The following is a 17,494-nucleotide window of genomic DNA, read 5'->3' as shown; positions in this document are numbered from 1 at the left end:
ATAGTTTCGTCATGTCCGTCTGTCCGTCTGTCCGTCTGTCCGTCTGTCACAGCCGATTTACTCGGAAACTATAAGTACTACAGTGATGAAATTTGATGGGAATATGTGTTGTATGAACCGCTACAAAAATATGACACTAAATAGTAAAAAAAAGAATTGGGGGTGGGGCCCCCCATACATGTAACTGAGGGATGAAATTTTTTTTTTCGATGTACATACCCGTGTGGGGTATCAATGGAAAGGTCTTTTAAAATGATATAAAGTTTTCTAAAAAACATTTTTCTTAAAGTGAACGGTTTTTGAGATATCAGCTCTCAAAGTCGTAAAAAGTATGTCCCCCCCCCTCTATTTTTATAACTACGGGGTATAAAATTCTAAAAAAAATAGAGGTGATGCATGCTAATTAACTCTTTCAACGATTTTTGGTTTGATCAAAGTATCTCTTATAGTTTTTGAGATAGGTTGATTTAACTGTAATTTATTATATTTGCTGCTACGGAACCCTTTGTGCGCGAGCCCGACTCGCACTTGGCCGGTTTTATTTTTTTCATGAAAGAGAAAAAACAAATGCGTAGTGCCCAAACTAAAAAAAAATCAGTCATAAATATAACAGACTTTATTATTTAAATTATCCTGCATTATAACAACATTAAAATCAGATATCTAGCATTTCTTCCATACGAATAGAATACGGAACATCGTGGACAGAGGTCCAGTTAACGGTGTTCGAGCGAGCAATGACGTCATCGACGAGTTCTTCTCGAAACTCCTGCCAACGTCTCGCCGAAACAAACTCTTTGAACAACTGCTTTTTTGTGGGTATCTGTGAAAAAATATCATCAAATTTTATGTCTACAATATCAGTTAGCGAAGTAAATAAAATATTATTACTTAATAAATTATTTCAATAAATACCTAAGAATTTCTTATTTGGCATCGAAAAATTGAGTCCGATACATTGAATAACTATGTACCTACTACGTATGGTCTGATACGACCATAATAATTATATTTTCACATAATAAATTTGTTTAAATGGTCGTTAAGACGAGTGAAAATGAATATTATTAGGTACCTTCTTTTCAAGATAGTGCTGAATTCTCGTCCAAATATTAGCCGTATTGCGCTGTAGTAACCATATTTTAGGAAGAAGCATACAGTCCACATGGGTCAATGCCACTATGCGCCTATCACGCATATTTTCACCAAACCCAAAACTTGAACCTGGGTTTAATTGACAGACCTAAAAATAAAATCAATTTTGAGAGCCTTTGTGATTTTTATCAGCTTTTGTTTTTCTGGTTCTCTTCGTACGTATCGAAATATTTCATATTATAACCACGTGTCCTATTAATTTTAACTACTCTATAGTTTTAATAACTGATCAATTAATTTAAAAACTAATGAAAAATTATGTAAAAATCTTCAAACCTGCATAAAATATGTTTTAAGATTTTGTGGAGGACGTCTCATTCCTGGTCCTTCATTGATAACACTCAACCTAAAGGAATAACGCTATTATTTATTATTACATATTATAAAGTGCTTTATTCTAGTTCCAGACAATACGATATTTTCCAATTTACCTCACAGATGGTCTCATATCCGAATGCACTGAAGGTCGTAAAAAATCTTTTGACTTATTCTCTTCCCCTGTTATTTGAACAGATGTCGTGGCACTCTCTTTACTGGCTCTAGCCGTGTCTTGTTCAATAACCACTTGGGCACTTTCTCGTGCCAGAGGATCTGACGATTTGCGCTTTGTTGCACTTGGATGCTTCAAAATGCTCGCCCTAACTTTTGACTCGCTTTTCATTCCCGTGGCAGCATCTTGCTGCTTACTAATTACTGATTCACGACCTTCGGAGCTCTTGCTGTCTTTTATCAGATCTTTATATGCCCCAAAATATTTAGTATCAAAATCTTGTTCGCTTTCCTCTTTTGGTATCTTAATGAAAAAAATATGAAAACAATATCAGTATGAGTTATTTATGAAATTTATAGACGAATCTTAAATAATACATACGTAAGGGTCATACAAGGCATAGTAATTGCGGCCTAGACGCGTTGTAACAATCACTTGTAGAGATTCAATCATCTGACATCTGCCTGATAGGATAAAATAAACGAAATTGGCTACACCCACGCCGTCACCGAGCAAAGTCTCATTTGGCTCATACGATTTCATCTTCGCAACAATACAACCTTCACGACGTGCTACCTACCCAATCAAGACAATAATCATTTATTTTCTGCATACCTTAGTAAACATTCTCTTGTATATTACCTAATAATTTTACCTCATCAAGGGCATCAAAGTAGGTAAATGCGGACATGGCACGTCTAACTTCATCCCACTGCTTTTGCACAGATGCCTGAAGAACATTTTTGAAATCCTCCTTCATGAGTGCAAGTAATTCGCAATGACCTAGAGATTTATAATGTAAACACTTCCTAGGTGACGTAAATTTTTAAAGGAACCTACTCACAATTCAGTACACGTTGTACAAGTAACAACGGTTACTAAGATACGATGTAAATAAAGAGGCGAGTGAACGGGAGAAAATCAGAGGATAGTGATAAATAAATGATTACTATCGGCACTTTATACTTAAACTTATTATAGTAGGTAGTATTATTTCAAGCCTTTGTTCCATAAGTATCTGTTTTATTATTATAAAAATCTGCTAATTTTACGGGCGCTTATGGTCAGTTTGATGGATATGTCTATTATGAACAAACTAACCAGTAGTAGTCACAGTAGCGGTTCTCGGTATATTATGCAAAAGTGAAACTTCTCCAAACATATCTCCAGGGTGCATCACACCCACATCAACAGACACGTATTGTTGAAGTAGTTCGTCAAACACCATTTGACTGACCACAACATCTCCAGTTACTATGAAATAGAGAGCGTGGGCTTCATGATGTTGCCGGACTATGGCTCGGCCAGGACCATAATATTTGAAATACGTTACCGCAGCTAACTTCTTTTTGACATGCTAGAACATTCGAATTAATCTTAATATATATAAATCTCGTGCCACAATGTTTGTCCTCAATGGACTCCTAAACCACTTAACCGATTATAATAAAATTCGCACACCTTGTGCAGTTCAATCCAACTTGAGAGATAGGATAGTTTAAACTTTAAACATGTAGGTACCACGGGCGAAGCCGGGGCGAACCACTAGTACTACTATTAAAATTCAATATTGAACTTTGCTAAAAGTTCGCCTGATGGAACCAATCCACCCTCTTACACTGTTTAAAAGCTATATAAGTAGGCACATACTAGATATATGTATTATTATTATATTAATATATTTTTCTTTGCAAATGATAATAACACCAACATACATTTGGATATCGTTTAAAACATTTTAGGCCACCGATAATACGAAAAATATATTTCTTTTCCTGATCTGTTCGTTCTTCTGCTGGCTTATTCAATAGCGCTTTATCCTGAAATAGTAGTATAGTAGGTATAGGACTATAGGCTATAATAAACGTACTAAATAGTATTCATAAACAATGATCGATCAAGCCAAAAGAAGGTATATCATTCAAATGAATTAAGTATTAGTTTACGTGATTATCAATTATTAACAATTAATCATAAATGGTTATCATCATGAAATAATCATCGACTACTCTTTGCTTTGCCTAAAACCAAAAAGCTACACATGCCTTTTCTTTTGTTCCATTAGATACAAACGCCTTTCCGATTGTTAAATAGGCAGTGAAAGCGGATCATCATCTACCCACAAAATATGAATTCCATTTGTTTCCATGAACACAACTGATTTATGTCTTACTCATTTCGACATATAGATAAGTATCTTGGATATTATTTTGTAAAGAAATTAGTTAACCTGTATGTTTAGCAGTTGTTTTTTCTTAGCTTTGCCTCTCACAGCTTGCTCTACTCTGCGTTTGACGTCATCTAGCCCTTCATAATGGTCAACTGCTTCTATCAGCCAATAAGCATTTGCCATAACTAGCCGACCAAGCGCACGAAACAAGCATTTCGCGCGATGCTTTCGTTTCATTTGTTCTTCAGGGTCCTAATAGAGCATTTTATAAATATATCGGGTATTATATAGGCACAATATAATAATAATATTATGCAGGATTCCCTATATTTATAACAAAAACGGAATACTAAGGAATTAGGAAATAAATATAATTTAAACCTTAGATTAAGGATTGGTCTCCGCGCGCGCGCTACGACTAGATACCGCCCCACCTAAAAACAATAGCTCTGTGAGTGCGGCAACTCATTTCAGTAGTGTGTGTTAGGCAATTTGTAAAGACGCTAGTGTGTGTGAAGAATTGGGCTGCCAGCTACATAAATTTTACCTCATAAATGGGAAATCTGGCATCTTGGAAAGAAGTTTGAAAAATATTTTTTTCATCCTGACCTGGCCGGGAATCGAATCCATGAACATGTGACTCAAATCCACTTGCGACGCTACTATACTATAGTCACAAAGGTTGTTTAAAAGTAAAAAAGCGGAAATAAAAAAAAAACATATTATGAGTCAGTTAAACATGGTTAAACAGAAATAAATTATTGTATTATACTTTTTTATACATGTGTTAGCAATAGTATTGAAAAAAAAAGTTCAAATTATTGCTAAAATATTTCCTCAACCACGTGTATTTTTTTGGATATGTAATACGGCAACACTGAATGGCGTCGTATTTTCGTAGAAAAATTTTTCGAAGTAAAGGAGAAATTTCGAATAATACGATACTTAGTGATGGTACGTGATCCCAGTGTCTTTCTTATTTTTTGTTGTATTATTTTTAAATAGTTTTATGACACAAATAGGCATTTTACTTCAGATTTTGTTCAAAATCTTTATAAATTATCGGTTCACCCTCTCCACACAATGCTTGTGACACGACTGGCTTGGGTACGCCGAATTCGGCGTACTATAAGTTGCCGCATTTTTCAAGTACGCCGGCGGTATCTAGTCGTAGCGCGCGCGCGGAGACTAATCCATAATCTAAGATTTAAACAAAATTGCACACCAATTCCTTCTTAGGCCCACCGCGGGAAGCCATGTTGAAATGATTGAGATATAAAAATATTGGTAGAAATTTATGTGTTCAAAATAATAGGTGCGAAGTGAACAATATGTATTTTATCAAAATCAAAATATTTAGATAATAGTCAAACTTCATCTATTATCCTGTATCACTATGTATTATCAATATTCTATGTCCTTATTTAACATAAAGTGACAGTAAAAAAATATACTAAATGAGGTTTAATATGTTATATGGTAAAGGTTGGGTAAAGGCTCGGGTAAAGGCTTTTAAAAATTAGTAAACACCAAAAACAATATTCAAAATATTAATTACATATATTAAATTCAGTCATCAAAAAATCCCATGAAAAATCCCAAGTAAAAAAGATAATTTAAATCCTTTTCATTTTCGCGCGCTAGGTAAAACGTCAACAATTCATACATACGAAATTCGTGCCACGCATTATTATTAAAAATTGCATTACATTTGATGCATTTTTTTACGTCTTTTATAAATTGCATATATTTTTTATATTTTAATCATAAATTATACGATACTTTTTTACATGTACATACCATCAATAGTCCAAAAGACTAGTATTTATTCACGCCAAGAAAAAAACAAAATGTCATGATATGACAATTTTTAAATTTGACAGCTTACGAGTGATTTGCCGAAATAAAACTTGTGAACTCTGTGCTTGTGAAGAGAATCCCGGCATAAAGCAAACACAGTTCAAATTACTAATTTGTTGTTCCAGTTCCAAATAATAAAACACAATGGTAGTTTTAATATACTTTATTCTACTTATATTCCATTATATTCTAAAACTGTGGCATTGTTAAAAATGTGCTTTGTTGATTCCAGAGTTTCGGTCTTCCATCGGTCAAGGTAAAGCCAGACTTTGAAAACAATGTACCACTACACGAAGGAGTATTTGGTGTCCCCAATCCAATGGTGGCTGGAATTGCATGTACCAAAAATAAGTTAGCTGTAGCTCATCCACTACAAGTATCGGAGAAAAATGTAAGGAAGTTGTTTCTGAAAATGTACAAATATTGTCTAACTAAACTTATTGAACACTTTGTTTTAAAACAGCATCTTCATATAAAGTAAAAATAAGCAGTTTCTAAGTCTAGTATGATGTTTCAATTGTTGACCAAGCTGTAATTTTATTATATTTATTGTAATAGTTTCAATACCAATACAGCTACATAAACCAATACCATTAGTGTATTATTAATAATAATTACTAATTTATGCCATTAATACTTTCAGTATCACTTAAATGAAGAAAAAATGAATATGGCTATGCTTCGAAACATTCAAGGGCTTCATGCTCCACTCAAATTGTCAATGGAGAAAAAGTTTTCCAGCAAGGTAAGTTTAAACTTCTATTCAAGCTGCAGAAGGGTAGCCGTTGTCTGCCAACTGCTGCTTTATGTATTTTTTTCTATTAGCTATACTCCTGTGGCTTCACCTGCTTTTTCTAAAGACTAGCTGCTCAGCGCGGTTGTTCCCCCGTGGCTCCACTCCTGTTGGTCGTACCGTGAGGATATATAGCCTAACATTTAGTAATTGTTTTACAATTAATAAATGTTTATGCTTTCTTACAAAAATTATATTCCCTAAAAAAATATTACTAAAAAACATATTATCATTTGTTTTTAAAGTTTAAATTCAAAACATTGGTCTTGGAAATGAAAAGAATTTATTCTTATCAATAATCTCTACCTTCCTCGATAAATGAGCTATGAATTAGGGTTGTTGAGGATTCCTCTTCCGCTTCCTCATAATGCGGAAGTTCCGCAATATTTTGGGTTCCTCTACCGTTACCGCATCCTCAAAAATTAAAATAAAAAAATCCTCTTCCGCTATCGCTTCCTCAAAATTTAGAGGAAATTTATGAGGATGCTGATCCGATCGGGCGGCGAATTTACAAAGCCTATTTAAACTATGTATTTGAGTCGATCGGACTCTACTAACGAACAAGAGTAGAGTCTTACCGCCATATTTATATCTGCGCCTAACACTTATCTCTAAACATAATAATATAACATTTTCTCTCATACTCAGAAGAAACATATTTTGCCAAATAATGTGTGTCAAAAGTCATTTTAAATTAAAAAACAAACAAGTTGTTTATGCTTACATAATATCTAGCAGTTAGTTTTTTTTGTGGAAATCGCCTAATGTCCCTTCTAGCACTGAGATAGATTAGGTTTTTTCGAGTAATATGCATAAACAAAAGCTCATCTGAGTTCGGCTCGTGACTCAAATAGTAGGTATAGTACTTAGAGCCTAACCTTAAACATCAATATGTACAGACAGGAGAATGGCTTTTGTTTTAATTTTAAAAGTTTTTGTTTTTTAATTATTATGATTATATTAATTTCCTATGATCCTCATCCTCATCCGCTTCCTCTTCCGCTTCCCATCCGCATCCTCTTCCTCAAAAAAATATCCTCTTCCTCATCCGCATCCCCTAAATTTGCGTGTGAAAATTCCTCTTCCTCATAATCACTTCCTCAACAACCCAACTATGAATGAATTTTTTAAATCGGACCAGTAGTTCCCGAGTGGGTTCAAACAAACAAACAAACTCTTCAGCTTTATAATATAAGTATAGATTTAAAAATATTTACTATGACCTTCCTTGATGATCACCACACTATATGCATAAAATAATGCATCACAATCTGACCCTTAGCTTATCAGCCACCCCCTATAATCTGACATGTCTATAATTATAGAATTTTTTGTCAATCTGTGTTTATCATGCAACAGTGTACAACATGAACAAAAACCAAAATTGCCACCACTATTGTGCTTTGCATACGAAGATATTATTTTGATTCCAATTGCTTAGATACTTACCATATTCCAACACTGCCTGAAACACATTACATGAACTGAAACTTGTAATCTTTTGTATAGTTTTTATTAAGAGATTTACACTTAAGTTTCTCTTTACAAAATAAAAATTACATACTTACAATATCATACATAGGTAACATACACAAAGTAAATGACTTAATAAAAACAAAACATTCATGGTAATTAAATTTATTTTCAGGTTGGTCGCTTGCCTTTCCTCCCAAGCTCAAACTTTCAACAAAATGTCCTGACTGGAAGGTATTTGGATATTGGCTTTGAAGATATCCTGAACACTCCAGAGATGTGTGAAGTGGCTGGCCAACCCCATGCCGTGGTGGAAAGATCTTTAGGTTTATTGTAACACCCCTAACATAGTGTAACAACAATTTATTCTCTATCAATTTCTAAATAAACACATAAAAGTAATAACGCATTTTTAATTATAAATTCTTTATTTAATGATCATTAATTTTTAACAATGTCTAATATTCTCAGCTTACAAATCTTCTTTACTTCGTCTATTCCAGTTCCTATTTCTTGTTCCCTTGTGTTATGATAGCGTTTCTGCAGTCCTTCAATAATAGACAGCACCTTGTTTTCTCTTGCGCAGATAATAAAGGGAAATCCGAATTTCTCCTTGTAACTGGAAAATAAAATTATATTAAAATCAGTATGTATCTAAGTATAAAATATAACCTAAGATTTTTGCCTGATGAAGTGTTAGTAACTTCCGTTGCGTTTGGAAACCCATGTTATAATAATATCCTACTAATATTATAAATGCTAAAGTTTGTGAGGATGTGTGTGCGTGTGTTTGTTACTCTTACGCAAATACTACTGATCCGATTACAATGAAATTTAACTCACATATAGAGGGTAACTTGGATAGGATAGGTTTTATCCCGGAAATCCCACGTTTTCCTTTGAAAACGCGGGCGGAAATCTAGTAATACATATTCATAAGTATTCAAATATGACAAAAAATATTTCTATTGGTAAGGGTAAGTTCTTATTTATTTTCGTACACACTGGATAGGATATGGAGTGGATAGTTCAATTTTACGTAGGTATTATTTACTTATTTTTCACCACAAACCAAATATCTAGATAAGTCTAGATGTCTAGATAATATATATGTCTGTGTTTTGCACCCAAGCAAAATGTTTTTATAAAAATCGTAAAATTATAGTGCCATCTATCGGTAATATAAGTACTCATTTTATTGCAATCACAAACTTCAGTGTTATAGCGATCGAATATTAGATGGCGATAATTTCATTTTAAAGTATTACTTAAATTTTAATAGATGGAGCCACTTATATTTCGTGCAAACTCCAAAACGCGTAAAGAAATTCAAAGGATTTATTTTATTCGAAAAACTGTATTACATTACATCTCAACGACGATAGTTATGTGACATAATTGATTTTACAGCACTAATTGTTGTAACTTGTAAACAACTAAAGAATTGTGCGGAAACAAATAGTTCATTATTTTTTATAAGGACTTGTCAATCTGCAAGTTATAAGTACTTTCATCATCATCATCTACGTTCCCACTGCTGGGACACGGGCCTCCATGGCTCCATATGAGGGTATAACTTTATAACGCTTAGGGAGGGGTTATATTTTACTAACCGTTTATTACTTGAGTCGATGATAGATTTCTGTTCGCTAGTGACGTCTTGAAGGCCGGCACTTCTCTGCTCCTCAGTGGATTCCTTTGTGAGCGCCCCTTGTGCGGCTAGCCGTCCAGCGAGGTCTGGATGAGACTGCAATATTTCTAATTTACCTGAAAATTTATTATTTAAGCGTTTTACCAATGAAGAAAAATACCCTGTCTTATAAAAGAGTCGAATTAAATACCTAATTTAGGTACCTAGGTATCTGTATGTATTTTAGTATTTTTTGTGACTAGACCTTCATATTACGATGCAATCAGGGGCCTTATCAATTATTATGACCTCTGATTTTTTATTATAGCATAATAAACCATGGCTGGTTCATGGTTGTTGCGGTCACAATATGAATTTGCCAGTCAGTTCAATTCACGGCGAGAACTGGCTGGAAATAAGAGGTCATAAATACCACATACGGCCCGATCTTCTATCTTTTATCCTAAGCTTTTATCGTTCGATCTGTCTATCTGTTACAATATAACACTTCGACCGCGGATTAAAATGAATTGTACCTTCTTATAACGAAAGAGGAAATCTTGGAGACATACATGACCACATTTGTCAATAACTTTGTCATTAAGTGGGGCACGCACAATACACGGATACTGCGAAATAAGGGAAATGCCCACAGAAGAAGTAAGTAGTTAGATATAAAGTTACATAATATAAGTACCTACAGCTTATCAACTTCATTCATTCCCTATTGTAACCCTATACGGTGTTGATTTAAAAAAATAACCTATGTTTCACCCTTGCTCAAAATAATTTGATTTCATCCAAATTGATTGAGCAGTTAAAGCGTAACAAAGAGACGGACTTTTGTAGGTATGTGTATTTTTGTTAGTAGGTATGGATTTCTTTTTATTTAACTAGATATAGCTAAGTCTTGGATTTGCGTTAATACCTACACGTAGATATGTAGAGATCACGTTAACTCTGACGTCAGATTATCTTTAAACCAAACATTGTGATGTAAGTTAGTAAAATACTATAAAACATTAAAACCAAATCCATTCATTTGTTTGCATCAATTATTATTGTCGTAAAAACAAAAATATTATATTTGAATTTTGAATAATGTAGACTCTACATTATTCAATATTACATTGTAGAGTGTACCTATAAAACGTACATAACTATAACACGTGATTAAATAATAATATAAATAGCTTTGAGGATGGTTACCTAATTGTTATGCTTTTTTTTACAAACTACAACCGGCAAAGGAACGGGCGGTGCACTGATGAAGGTGATCACCGCCGCCCATGAGCAATTGCAACGTGAGGTAACATTGCGATTGTTTTGCCGGCCTATGAGAGACGCAAAACATTGGTACCTACCTCAATACCTACTTCAAGTACCTATAATATAAATTATGTTGGTAAGTACCTATAGTTACTATTTAGATTTATTGTATATAGACTTAGAGCATATAGATTATAGAGCATACCTATGCAAAAATATATTTCAATTTCATAACAAATAGAGTTTTGGTAAGAACAATTATCTCAGTTAGTAGGATACCTAATTTGATTTTATTTGGCTAATAATGTGTTTTCAATTTGCTCATTTACGTACCTACTGATCTATTTTCAAACTTTGATTTAACCCACTATTATCTTTTCTTAGTGTCGCCTAGCTGTGTGATCGTGTAACAATTATGACAGAGTTATAAATATTCACCTTCAACACTAAGATCGTCCAAATATTTGTGGAACGCTGCACAAAGGTCGGCTAAGTTGTTGAACGGACGTTTTTTCTTTACATGCACCGCGGCGTCGGCACACAGCTCTATGACATTCCCAAACACCCACTCAAACTGGTCATCAGCCATAGAATTTACTCCAGAGATTGTTACAGCTGACATTTTTAGTCCCACGTTTCAAATAACACTGAATTTTAAGTTGTTCGTTTGATCACTCGTGGGTCATTAGTTCAACGATAACTGTACACACCCATTAAGAGATAACTAACTATTATTAGCAATATTTTATCTTTGTATTTACATAATGGAACGTTTTTAGGTAGGTCTGTTATAAATTACCTACCTAGGTATAGAATTTTCTTAGCGGCGAGCATCACAAGCTCTGAGAATTGATGAAAAAAAGATACCAAATAGATAGGTAGGTAGGCGTATCTATTATTTATATAGACAACTATTACATATTTTTAGTTTAACATACATTTTTAAAAACAAAATATGTCGTTTATTTTAATATTATGGTTCGCGACATAATATTAGTACCTACCTATAGACCTAGTACGGTAGTACCTATACAGAGAATGAATACTTAGCACAAATAGAAAGATCACTATCTATAATCATGATCAATAACTAAACTACCCACGAGCTACGTGCATCCATATCACTATGATACCACTCTATAATTACCATAGTTACATAGTTGCATATCTATAAATAACATCACGATAGCAAAGAGAAACCATATTTCCCTCCAATTTACATCTCGTTTTATAAATCACCGAATAAAGAGGAACAATGCGACATTTATGTGTCACTTGTATTGAGCAGGAACGGGGGATAAATCACGGTGCTAACGCGAGATGTCGCTTACGACCCCGTCGGGACTGCGGCGCGACAAATTGTCGCGGGGGAGCTACACGAATCGCAATATGAATGCAAAACCAATTTAATTGTGTTTCAAATTGTTACACTGTTTGATACAAATTACAAAGGCTATTTTAATAATTTTCACTGTGATGCATTTTTTAAAGAATGGACAAGATTCAATCACCAGGCGGGATTCAAACCCGCGTGCCGAGTTTTTTGGCATTCATAAAGCATCGCCCGCTTTGTCTAAAACCTAATAAATTATATACCTACTAAAACCGTCCCCGAGAATCATTCTATCTTTTAAAAAACCGCATCAAAATCTTTTGTTTTCGTTGCGTAGTTTTCAAAATTTTAGCATAGGTAGGTACCTACCTACCTACACATATACAGACAATAACTCTTATATGATTTTTTATAAATTAGAATTATAAAAATCATATAAGAGTAGGTACCTAAGTTTATTTTAGAACAAAATAGGTCCATTAGACATAGGTTAGAAGTTAGAACCTATCTAACACACATACACACATGTTAGCAGGTAGGTAAAGTAGGTAGGTTCCTACTATAAGTATATGTAGGTATGTGTTATTTTATCTATGTGTTATTTTGCAAATTTAGAAAATTATTTTCTTTTTTTCGTTTTAATTCTGAAGATTGAACTCTATTTCAGCCATAGCTTTTAATTCGTTCGAATAACGTAGATATTTCAGTGTATTGTTAATGCTATGTTTTATTTTTGTACACATTACGAGCCTTTTAGCATTAGCTGTTGAAGTCCCGTCCCAGGTCAGTTCGCAAGGGTAGCCGGAACAAACACAAAAACAGGCAAATTTTCGAGTTATTCTGGTTATATACAGGACTAGTTACCTACCTATATAAATAAAATCACTGCTAGGTTCAAAATTTTGAATACCTACAGTGTAAAGTGTAAACTCTTCGTAATCATTAAACTCAAGGGACTCTACATATTTAAACTTATAGAGACTTTTGAATAAAAAAAATCTTACTTAAGGGGGCGCATAAAGCAAAATAACCAATCTTCTATTAGATGATACGTGTAATATGCAAGACCAAATCTAAAAAATAAAATATATATCAAACTAGATGATATGTTCAACGATTCTGTTTAATCAAAAACATAAAATATTAAAATTGACTCGATAAAAAAAAATCACCAAGTTAGCTCTAATTTTCACACTTTTACGTTTTCTACTTGACATGGTAATACTTATTATGATTTTTTTTTCATAAACAATTATATTAAAACATTTGCAAGATATTTGTCAGAGCATTTTGTGTAATTACTTTTAGTTTTGGTTTTATCTGCGATAAACCACTTTTATCGTGACAAAATCAAACGTTTATCTCGAGAAAAAAAGAGCGCCAAAAGTGGTTTATCGCAGATAAAACCAAAACTAAAAGTAATTACACAAAATGCTCTGACAAATATCTTGCAAATGTTTTAATATAATTGTTTATGAAAAAAAAATCATAATAAGTATTACCATGTCAAGTAGAAAACGTAAAAGTGTGAAAATTAGAGCTAACTTGGTGATTTTTTTTTTATCGAGTAAATTTTAATATTTTATGTTTTTGATTAAACAGAATCGTTGAACATATCATCTAGTTTGATATATATTTTATTTTTTAGATTTGGTCTTGCATATTACACGTATCATCTAATAGAAGATTGGTTATTTTGCTTTATGCGCCCCCTTAAGACTAGTTTAGTAAAGTAAAGGAGTAATCCACTAAATAATAAATATTATAGGTAAATTCGAAAGTAACTCTGTCGACAGACATGTAAGTTAGTCTGTAGGTAAGATACGACAGAAATGTAAGTTTGTCTTCACGGTTCACCGCAAAACCGATAATTTGATGAAATTTGGTATCGAGATACTTTGAGACCCGGTATAGAGATATTCTGAGAAATTTCCCGGGCTATTAGGTACAGCTACGTACGTATTAATATACCTAATACCTACAGATCCATACCTATTGCATTAGTAGGTAGGTATATTTAATGAAAAATTTTTTAGATTCCTAGTCTGTTTACACGTTGTAAATTTTTATGCTCATAATAGTATTTATTGCGGACATTAAAAATTAATTAACTAACATTTGGTAATATCTCTATAAATTACAAACACAATTTACCACACAAAACATTACGACAGTGACACTCTAGAGAAATCAAATGTGGAGCTTTAAAATTATATGGAAACAATAAACATAAAAGCTTTGGTGTGCGCGTTGCATGTGATTGCTGTGAATTAATTAAATGTGGTTTTCATTAGCTCTAATAAAGGCGGTAGAGCGCGCTTGTGTCCGCCATGTTGATTATAAAGCGCGGCAAACGAAACGACTGTCAGGGCGGGGCCTCGCGCATAGATAACAAATGCTCTAAGCTCGAGCGACGGACACACGTCTCACCGTCTCACCGCCTCACTTACCTGCCTCATAAAATCCACCAATATTCAAATCTTCTCTTAATCCATCCATAAGATATCAAAAGCGGTACATATTTGATGCCGGATCGCTTTTAATATAGGTTTAATGATTTACATTGATTCTTTCGGTGTATCTTTTTAATGGGGTGCTAAAATACTGTATAGGTATTAGGTACTAGCTGTGCCCGCGACTTCGTCCGCGTGGAATAGTGACTGCATAGTAGGTGACTACTTAACTTTTATTGAATAAACACGTACTACCATAAATAATTAAAAGAACTGTTAGTAAAATTTATTACTAAACTGAGCTAAAAAATAAAAAATAAATGCCTAGTTAATTTTCTACGTAAAATTTATTTTAAATTATGTCATATTATTTTTAGGCACCAGGAGGGAAGGGAGCAAATTTATTTTTCTTCCTTCCTTGTATGGATGTTTTTGACAATATATCATGCAGCAACTGAGCGCCGAGAAAAACTTCAAAACGCAAAGGAATAGAATCCGCTATCGATACTAATTGACATAAGCGTATGATGTTTTGCTAAGGATTTGTTCACCCTACCAACGACGACGACGACCACGAACAAAATTTTCATCCAGTCGTAATTTAACAAAATTGTGCTAAACACAATTAAAAATAAATTATTAAAATTTCCTGTCGTTCTGGTGATTGGAATTTTTATTTTTGAGATCAACGAATGAAAAAATAGATTTTTCGTAGAAACGGTGGCTCCTAGAAAACAATGTATTTGAAGTTTTTTATAGATAATTTTACCGTTTCTACGAAAAATCTATTTTTTCATTCATTGATCTCAAAAAAAAATTCCAATCACCAGAACGACAGGAAATTTTAATAATTTATTTTTAATTGTGTTTAGCACAATTTTGTTAAATTACGACTGGATGAAAATTTTGTTCGTGGTCGTCGTCGTCGTTGGTAAGGTGAACAAATCCTTAGCAAAACATCATACGCTTATGACAATAATTAGTATCGATAGCGGATTCTATTCCTTTGCGTTTTGACGTTTGTCTCAGCGCTCAGATCTTTCCTGTCTCACGCCTGTAGTAACTAAACCGTTTAGACCGTGCAATAAAAATTAAATTAAAAAAAAAAACTAACGCAACGAAGAAAAGTGCATAGAAAAAGGAATAAATAATTTTACAAACTTCCCGAAGATCTTTAAAAATAAATACCATTTTAAATATTTATAAAAATAAAAATGTTGTGTGGTTTTATGAAACCACGGTAAAAGTGAAACTTAGGCACAAAATTATCGTATTTGTACGATAATAATTATCGTACGGTTCCGAACACTGCTTTATACCTACTCGGCAGCCGACCGTCACGCGACATGCGCTACACAGACCAAAAAGTTTGAGACGATGTAATAAAAGTTTCACTTTAAAAAAACAAAGTCATCGGGGCTGCCATACCATCATTATCATAATATCATATACAATTATATTTTTTTTATAATGGTACTTAATTTTAAAGATCGTCGGGAAGTTTGTAAAATTATTATTTATTCCTTTTCCTTCGTTGCGTTGGGTTTTTCTTTTTAATTTTTAAATTTTTAACTTCGGTTTCTTATTCATGTTTCTTATTTCATGTGATATTTTCAAGTGAGTTTTTGACCTCTACCTCCATATTAGAAAGAAAAAGAAAGAAAGAAAAGAAATTATTATTATTATTGTGTTTGGCTGTGTTTTTTTTTAGCCAAAAAAAAACACAGCCAAACACATTATAAAATTTATCTTACAATTGGGCAAACGGAGACAGCCTCAGCAAAATGCTGCACAAAAGCAGCGCTGATTTTCAGGCTGTACCGGCGATTGCGGTTACATACTTACATTACATTCCTACATCATATTGATATCTATAAGTTTGTTGCTCCTTGACATCTTTTTGGTATCTTTAGGAAAAAAAAATTGCCAAGAGCCAGGCCTATGTGGCTTTGAGTAGAATTCAAAATTTCCAGGGTGTGGCTATCCTCCCGCTCCCATATCCCCCTCTTCTTTAACAGACTTTCAACCCTTCTCTTTCCACACCTAGTAAATGGCAGAACCGATTTTGATGTAAACCATATTATCTAATTATACCTATATGTATTATGTACACGTCATATCCTGTCGTTTGATGCTCCATTTGGTTTATTTATCTAACAACTGTCACCCCTAAATGTAATAAACGGATGAACCGATTTCGATAAAACACGTTGCTCTTTTATATTTTGATATGCCGCTTGAGTATATTATTTGATCACATTCGATTAGGTATTGTTCATTCCCACTTTTACCGCTGTAATCTAATAAATGGATAAACCGAATTGGATAAAAATATAACTAATATTTTTTCCCACATTCCCACTTTTACCTCTATATACCTAGGTATAATAAATGGATGAACCGATTTTGATACACTTTATCTAAGAACCAGCGTCGGAAAATATGCTGCCTAACACGCATCTAATTCGTATTACCTGTTAGCGAGCTACGGTGGCACAAACAGACACACATAGCGGTCAAACACTTATCACCCATCTTTTTGCGTCGGGGGTTAAAAATATAATACGACATAATTTAAAGGACATTTTATGTATAAAATTTACCTAGAAGTAAGCATAATTCTAATTTGACCCCTTCCCCCCCTACTACCTCAGCTTACCCCCCCCACCCTTGGGGACTTTCGATATGATCACCTGGACATTTATAAGGAAAAACTGTAGCGTATAACAGATAACTTACGTTTTATCGTACACTGTATAGTGTACAATAGAATGCCTTAGCAAATGTTCGCCGTGAATACTTAAATGGTAATAACTTTTTTATTTACGAACCGATTAACATGAAATCCATACTTAATATTATAAATGC

At 33.5% G+C, this 17,494-nt stretch overlaps 3 protein-coding genes across 3 annotated transcripts; 1 reads left to right on the top strand and 2 right to left on the bottom strand.

The window, feature by feature from the left end:
* Window positions 1–543: 543 nt before the first annotated feature.
* LOC149482225 (uncharacterized) lies at window positions 544–5,551 on the bottom strand. The gene is made up of 10 exons (XM_089704539.1): window positions 5,029–5,551; window positions 3,876–4,196; window positions 3,361–3,465; window positions 2,747–3,002; window positions 2,301–2,428; window positions 2,027–2,221; window positions 1,587–1,948; window positions 1,432–1,501; window positions 1,076–1,243; window positions 544–823 (listed from the first exon to the last, which is right to left on the bottom strand). Exons 2-10 carry the CDS (start codon window positions 4,050–4,052, stop codon window positions 656–658), a joined length of 1,629 nt encoding a protein of 542 aa, XP_089560665.1. The 5' UTR covers window positions 4,053–4,196; window positions 5,029–5,551; the 3' UTR covers window positions 544–655.
* Window positions 5,552–5,679: 128 nt separating this feature from the next.
* On the top strand, window positions 5,680–8,346 carry Pomp (proteasome maturation protein). Its single transcript, XM_089704538.1, has 4 exons — window positions 5,680–5,822; window positions 5,908–6,066; window positions 6,319–6,420; window positions 8,117–8,346. Exons 1-4 carry the CDS (start codon window positions 5,820–5,822, stop codon window positions 8,276–8,278), a joined length of 426 nt encoding a protein of 141 aa, XP_089560664.1. The 5' UTR covers window positions 5,680–5,819; the 3' UTR covers window positions 8,279–8,346.
* A 26-nt stretch (window positions 8,347–8,372) lies between these two features.
* On the bottom strand, window positions 8,373–11,560 carry LOC149482223 (2-oxo-4-hydroxy-4-carboxy-5-ureidoimidazoline decarboxylase-like). Its single transcript, XM_089704537.1, has 3 exons — window positions 11,279–11,560; window positions 9,555–9,708; window positions 8,373–8,560 (listed from the first exon to the last, which is right to left on the bottom strand). Exons 1-3 carry the CDS (start codon window positions 11,460–11,462, stop codon window positions 8,383–8,385), a joined length of 516 nt encoding a protein of 171 aa, XP_089560663.1. The 5' UTR covers window positions 11,463–11,560; the 3' UTR covers window positions 8,373–8,382.
* Between the last annotated feature and the right edge of the window lie 5,934 nt (window positions 11,561–17,494).

This window comes from Colias philodice, chromosome 15 (assembly GCF_061535455.1).
Source record: "Colias philodice isolate Cphi_HAF_F1 chromosome 15, ilColPhil1 Martin Lab GWU primary, whole genome shotgun sequence".
Taxonomy (NCBI): Eukaryota; Metazoa; Arthropoda; class Insecta; order Lepidoptera; family Pieridae; genus Colias; species Colias philodice.
Note: the sequence above shows the minus strand (reverse complement) of the source record. Positions and strands in the feature narration are given on the sequence as shown.

What these genes read in the sequence shown, in the direction of transcription:
- LOC149482225 (XM_089704539.1), bottom strand. Translation starts at nt 4,052, where the DNA reads ATGAAACGAAAGCATCGCGCGAAATGCTTGTTTCGTGCGCTTGGTCGG. An exon ending in ACTTTGATGCCCTTGATGAG is followed by an intron (nt 2,222 to 2,300) that starts GTAAAATTATTA and finishes TTGATTGGGTAG; the next exon opens with GTAGCACGTCGTGAAGGTTG. An exon ending in ATGCCTTGTATGACCCTTAC is followed by an intron (nt 1,949 to 2,026) that starts GTATGTATTATT and finishes TTTTTCATTAAG; the next exon opens with ATACCAAAAGAGGAAAGCGA.
- Pomp (XM_089704538.1), top strand. An exon ending in TACAAGTATCGGAGAAAAAT is followed by an intron (nt 6,067 to 6,318) that starts GTAAGGAAGTTG and finishes TAATACTTTCAG; the next exon opens with TATCACTTAAATGAAGAAAA. An exon ending in AGAAAAAGTTTTCCAGCAAG is followed by an intron (nt 6,421 to 8,116) that starts GTAAGTTTAAAC and finishes ATTTATTTTCAG; the next exon opens with GTTGGTCGCTTGCCTTTCCT.
- LOC149482223 (XM_089704537.1), bottom strand. Translation starts at nt 11,462, where the DNA reads ATGTCAGCTGTAACAATCTCTGGAGTAAATTCTATGGCTGATGACCAG. An exon ending in GGACGATCTTAGTGTTGAAG is followed by an intron (nt 9,709 to 11,278) that starts GTGAATATTTAT and finishes ATAAATTTTCAG; the next exon opens with GTAAATTAGAAATATTGCAG. An exon ending in ATCGACTCAAGTAATAAACG is followed by an intron (nt 8,561 to 9,554) that starts GTTAGTAAAATA and finishes TTTATTTTCCAG; the next exon opens with TTACAAGGAGAAATTCGGAT.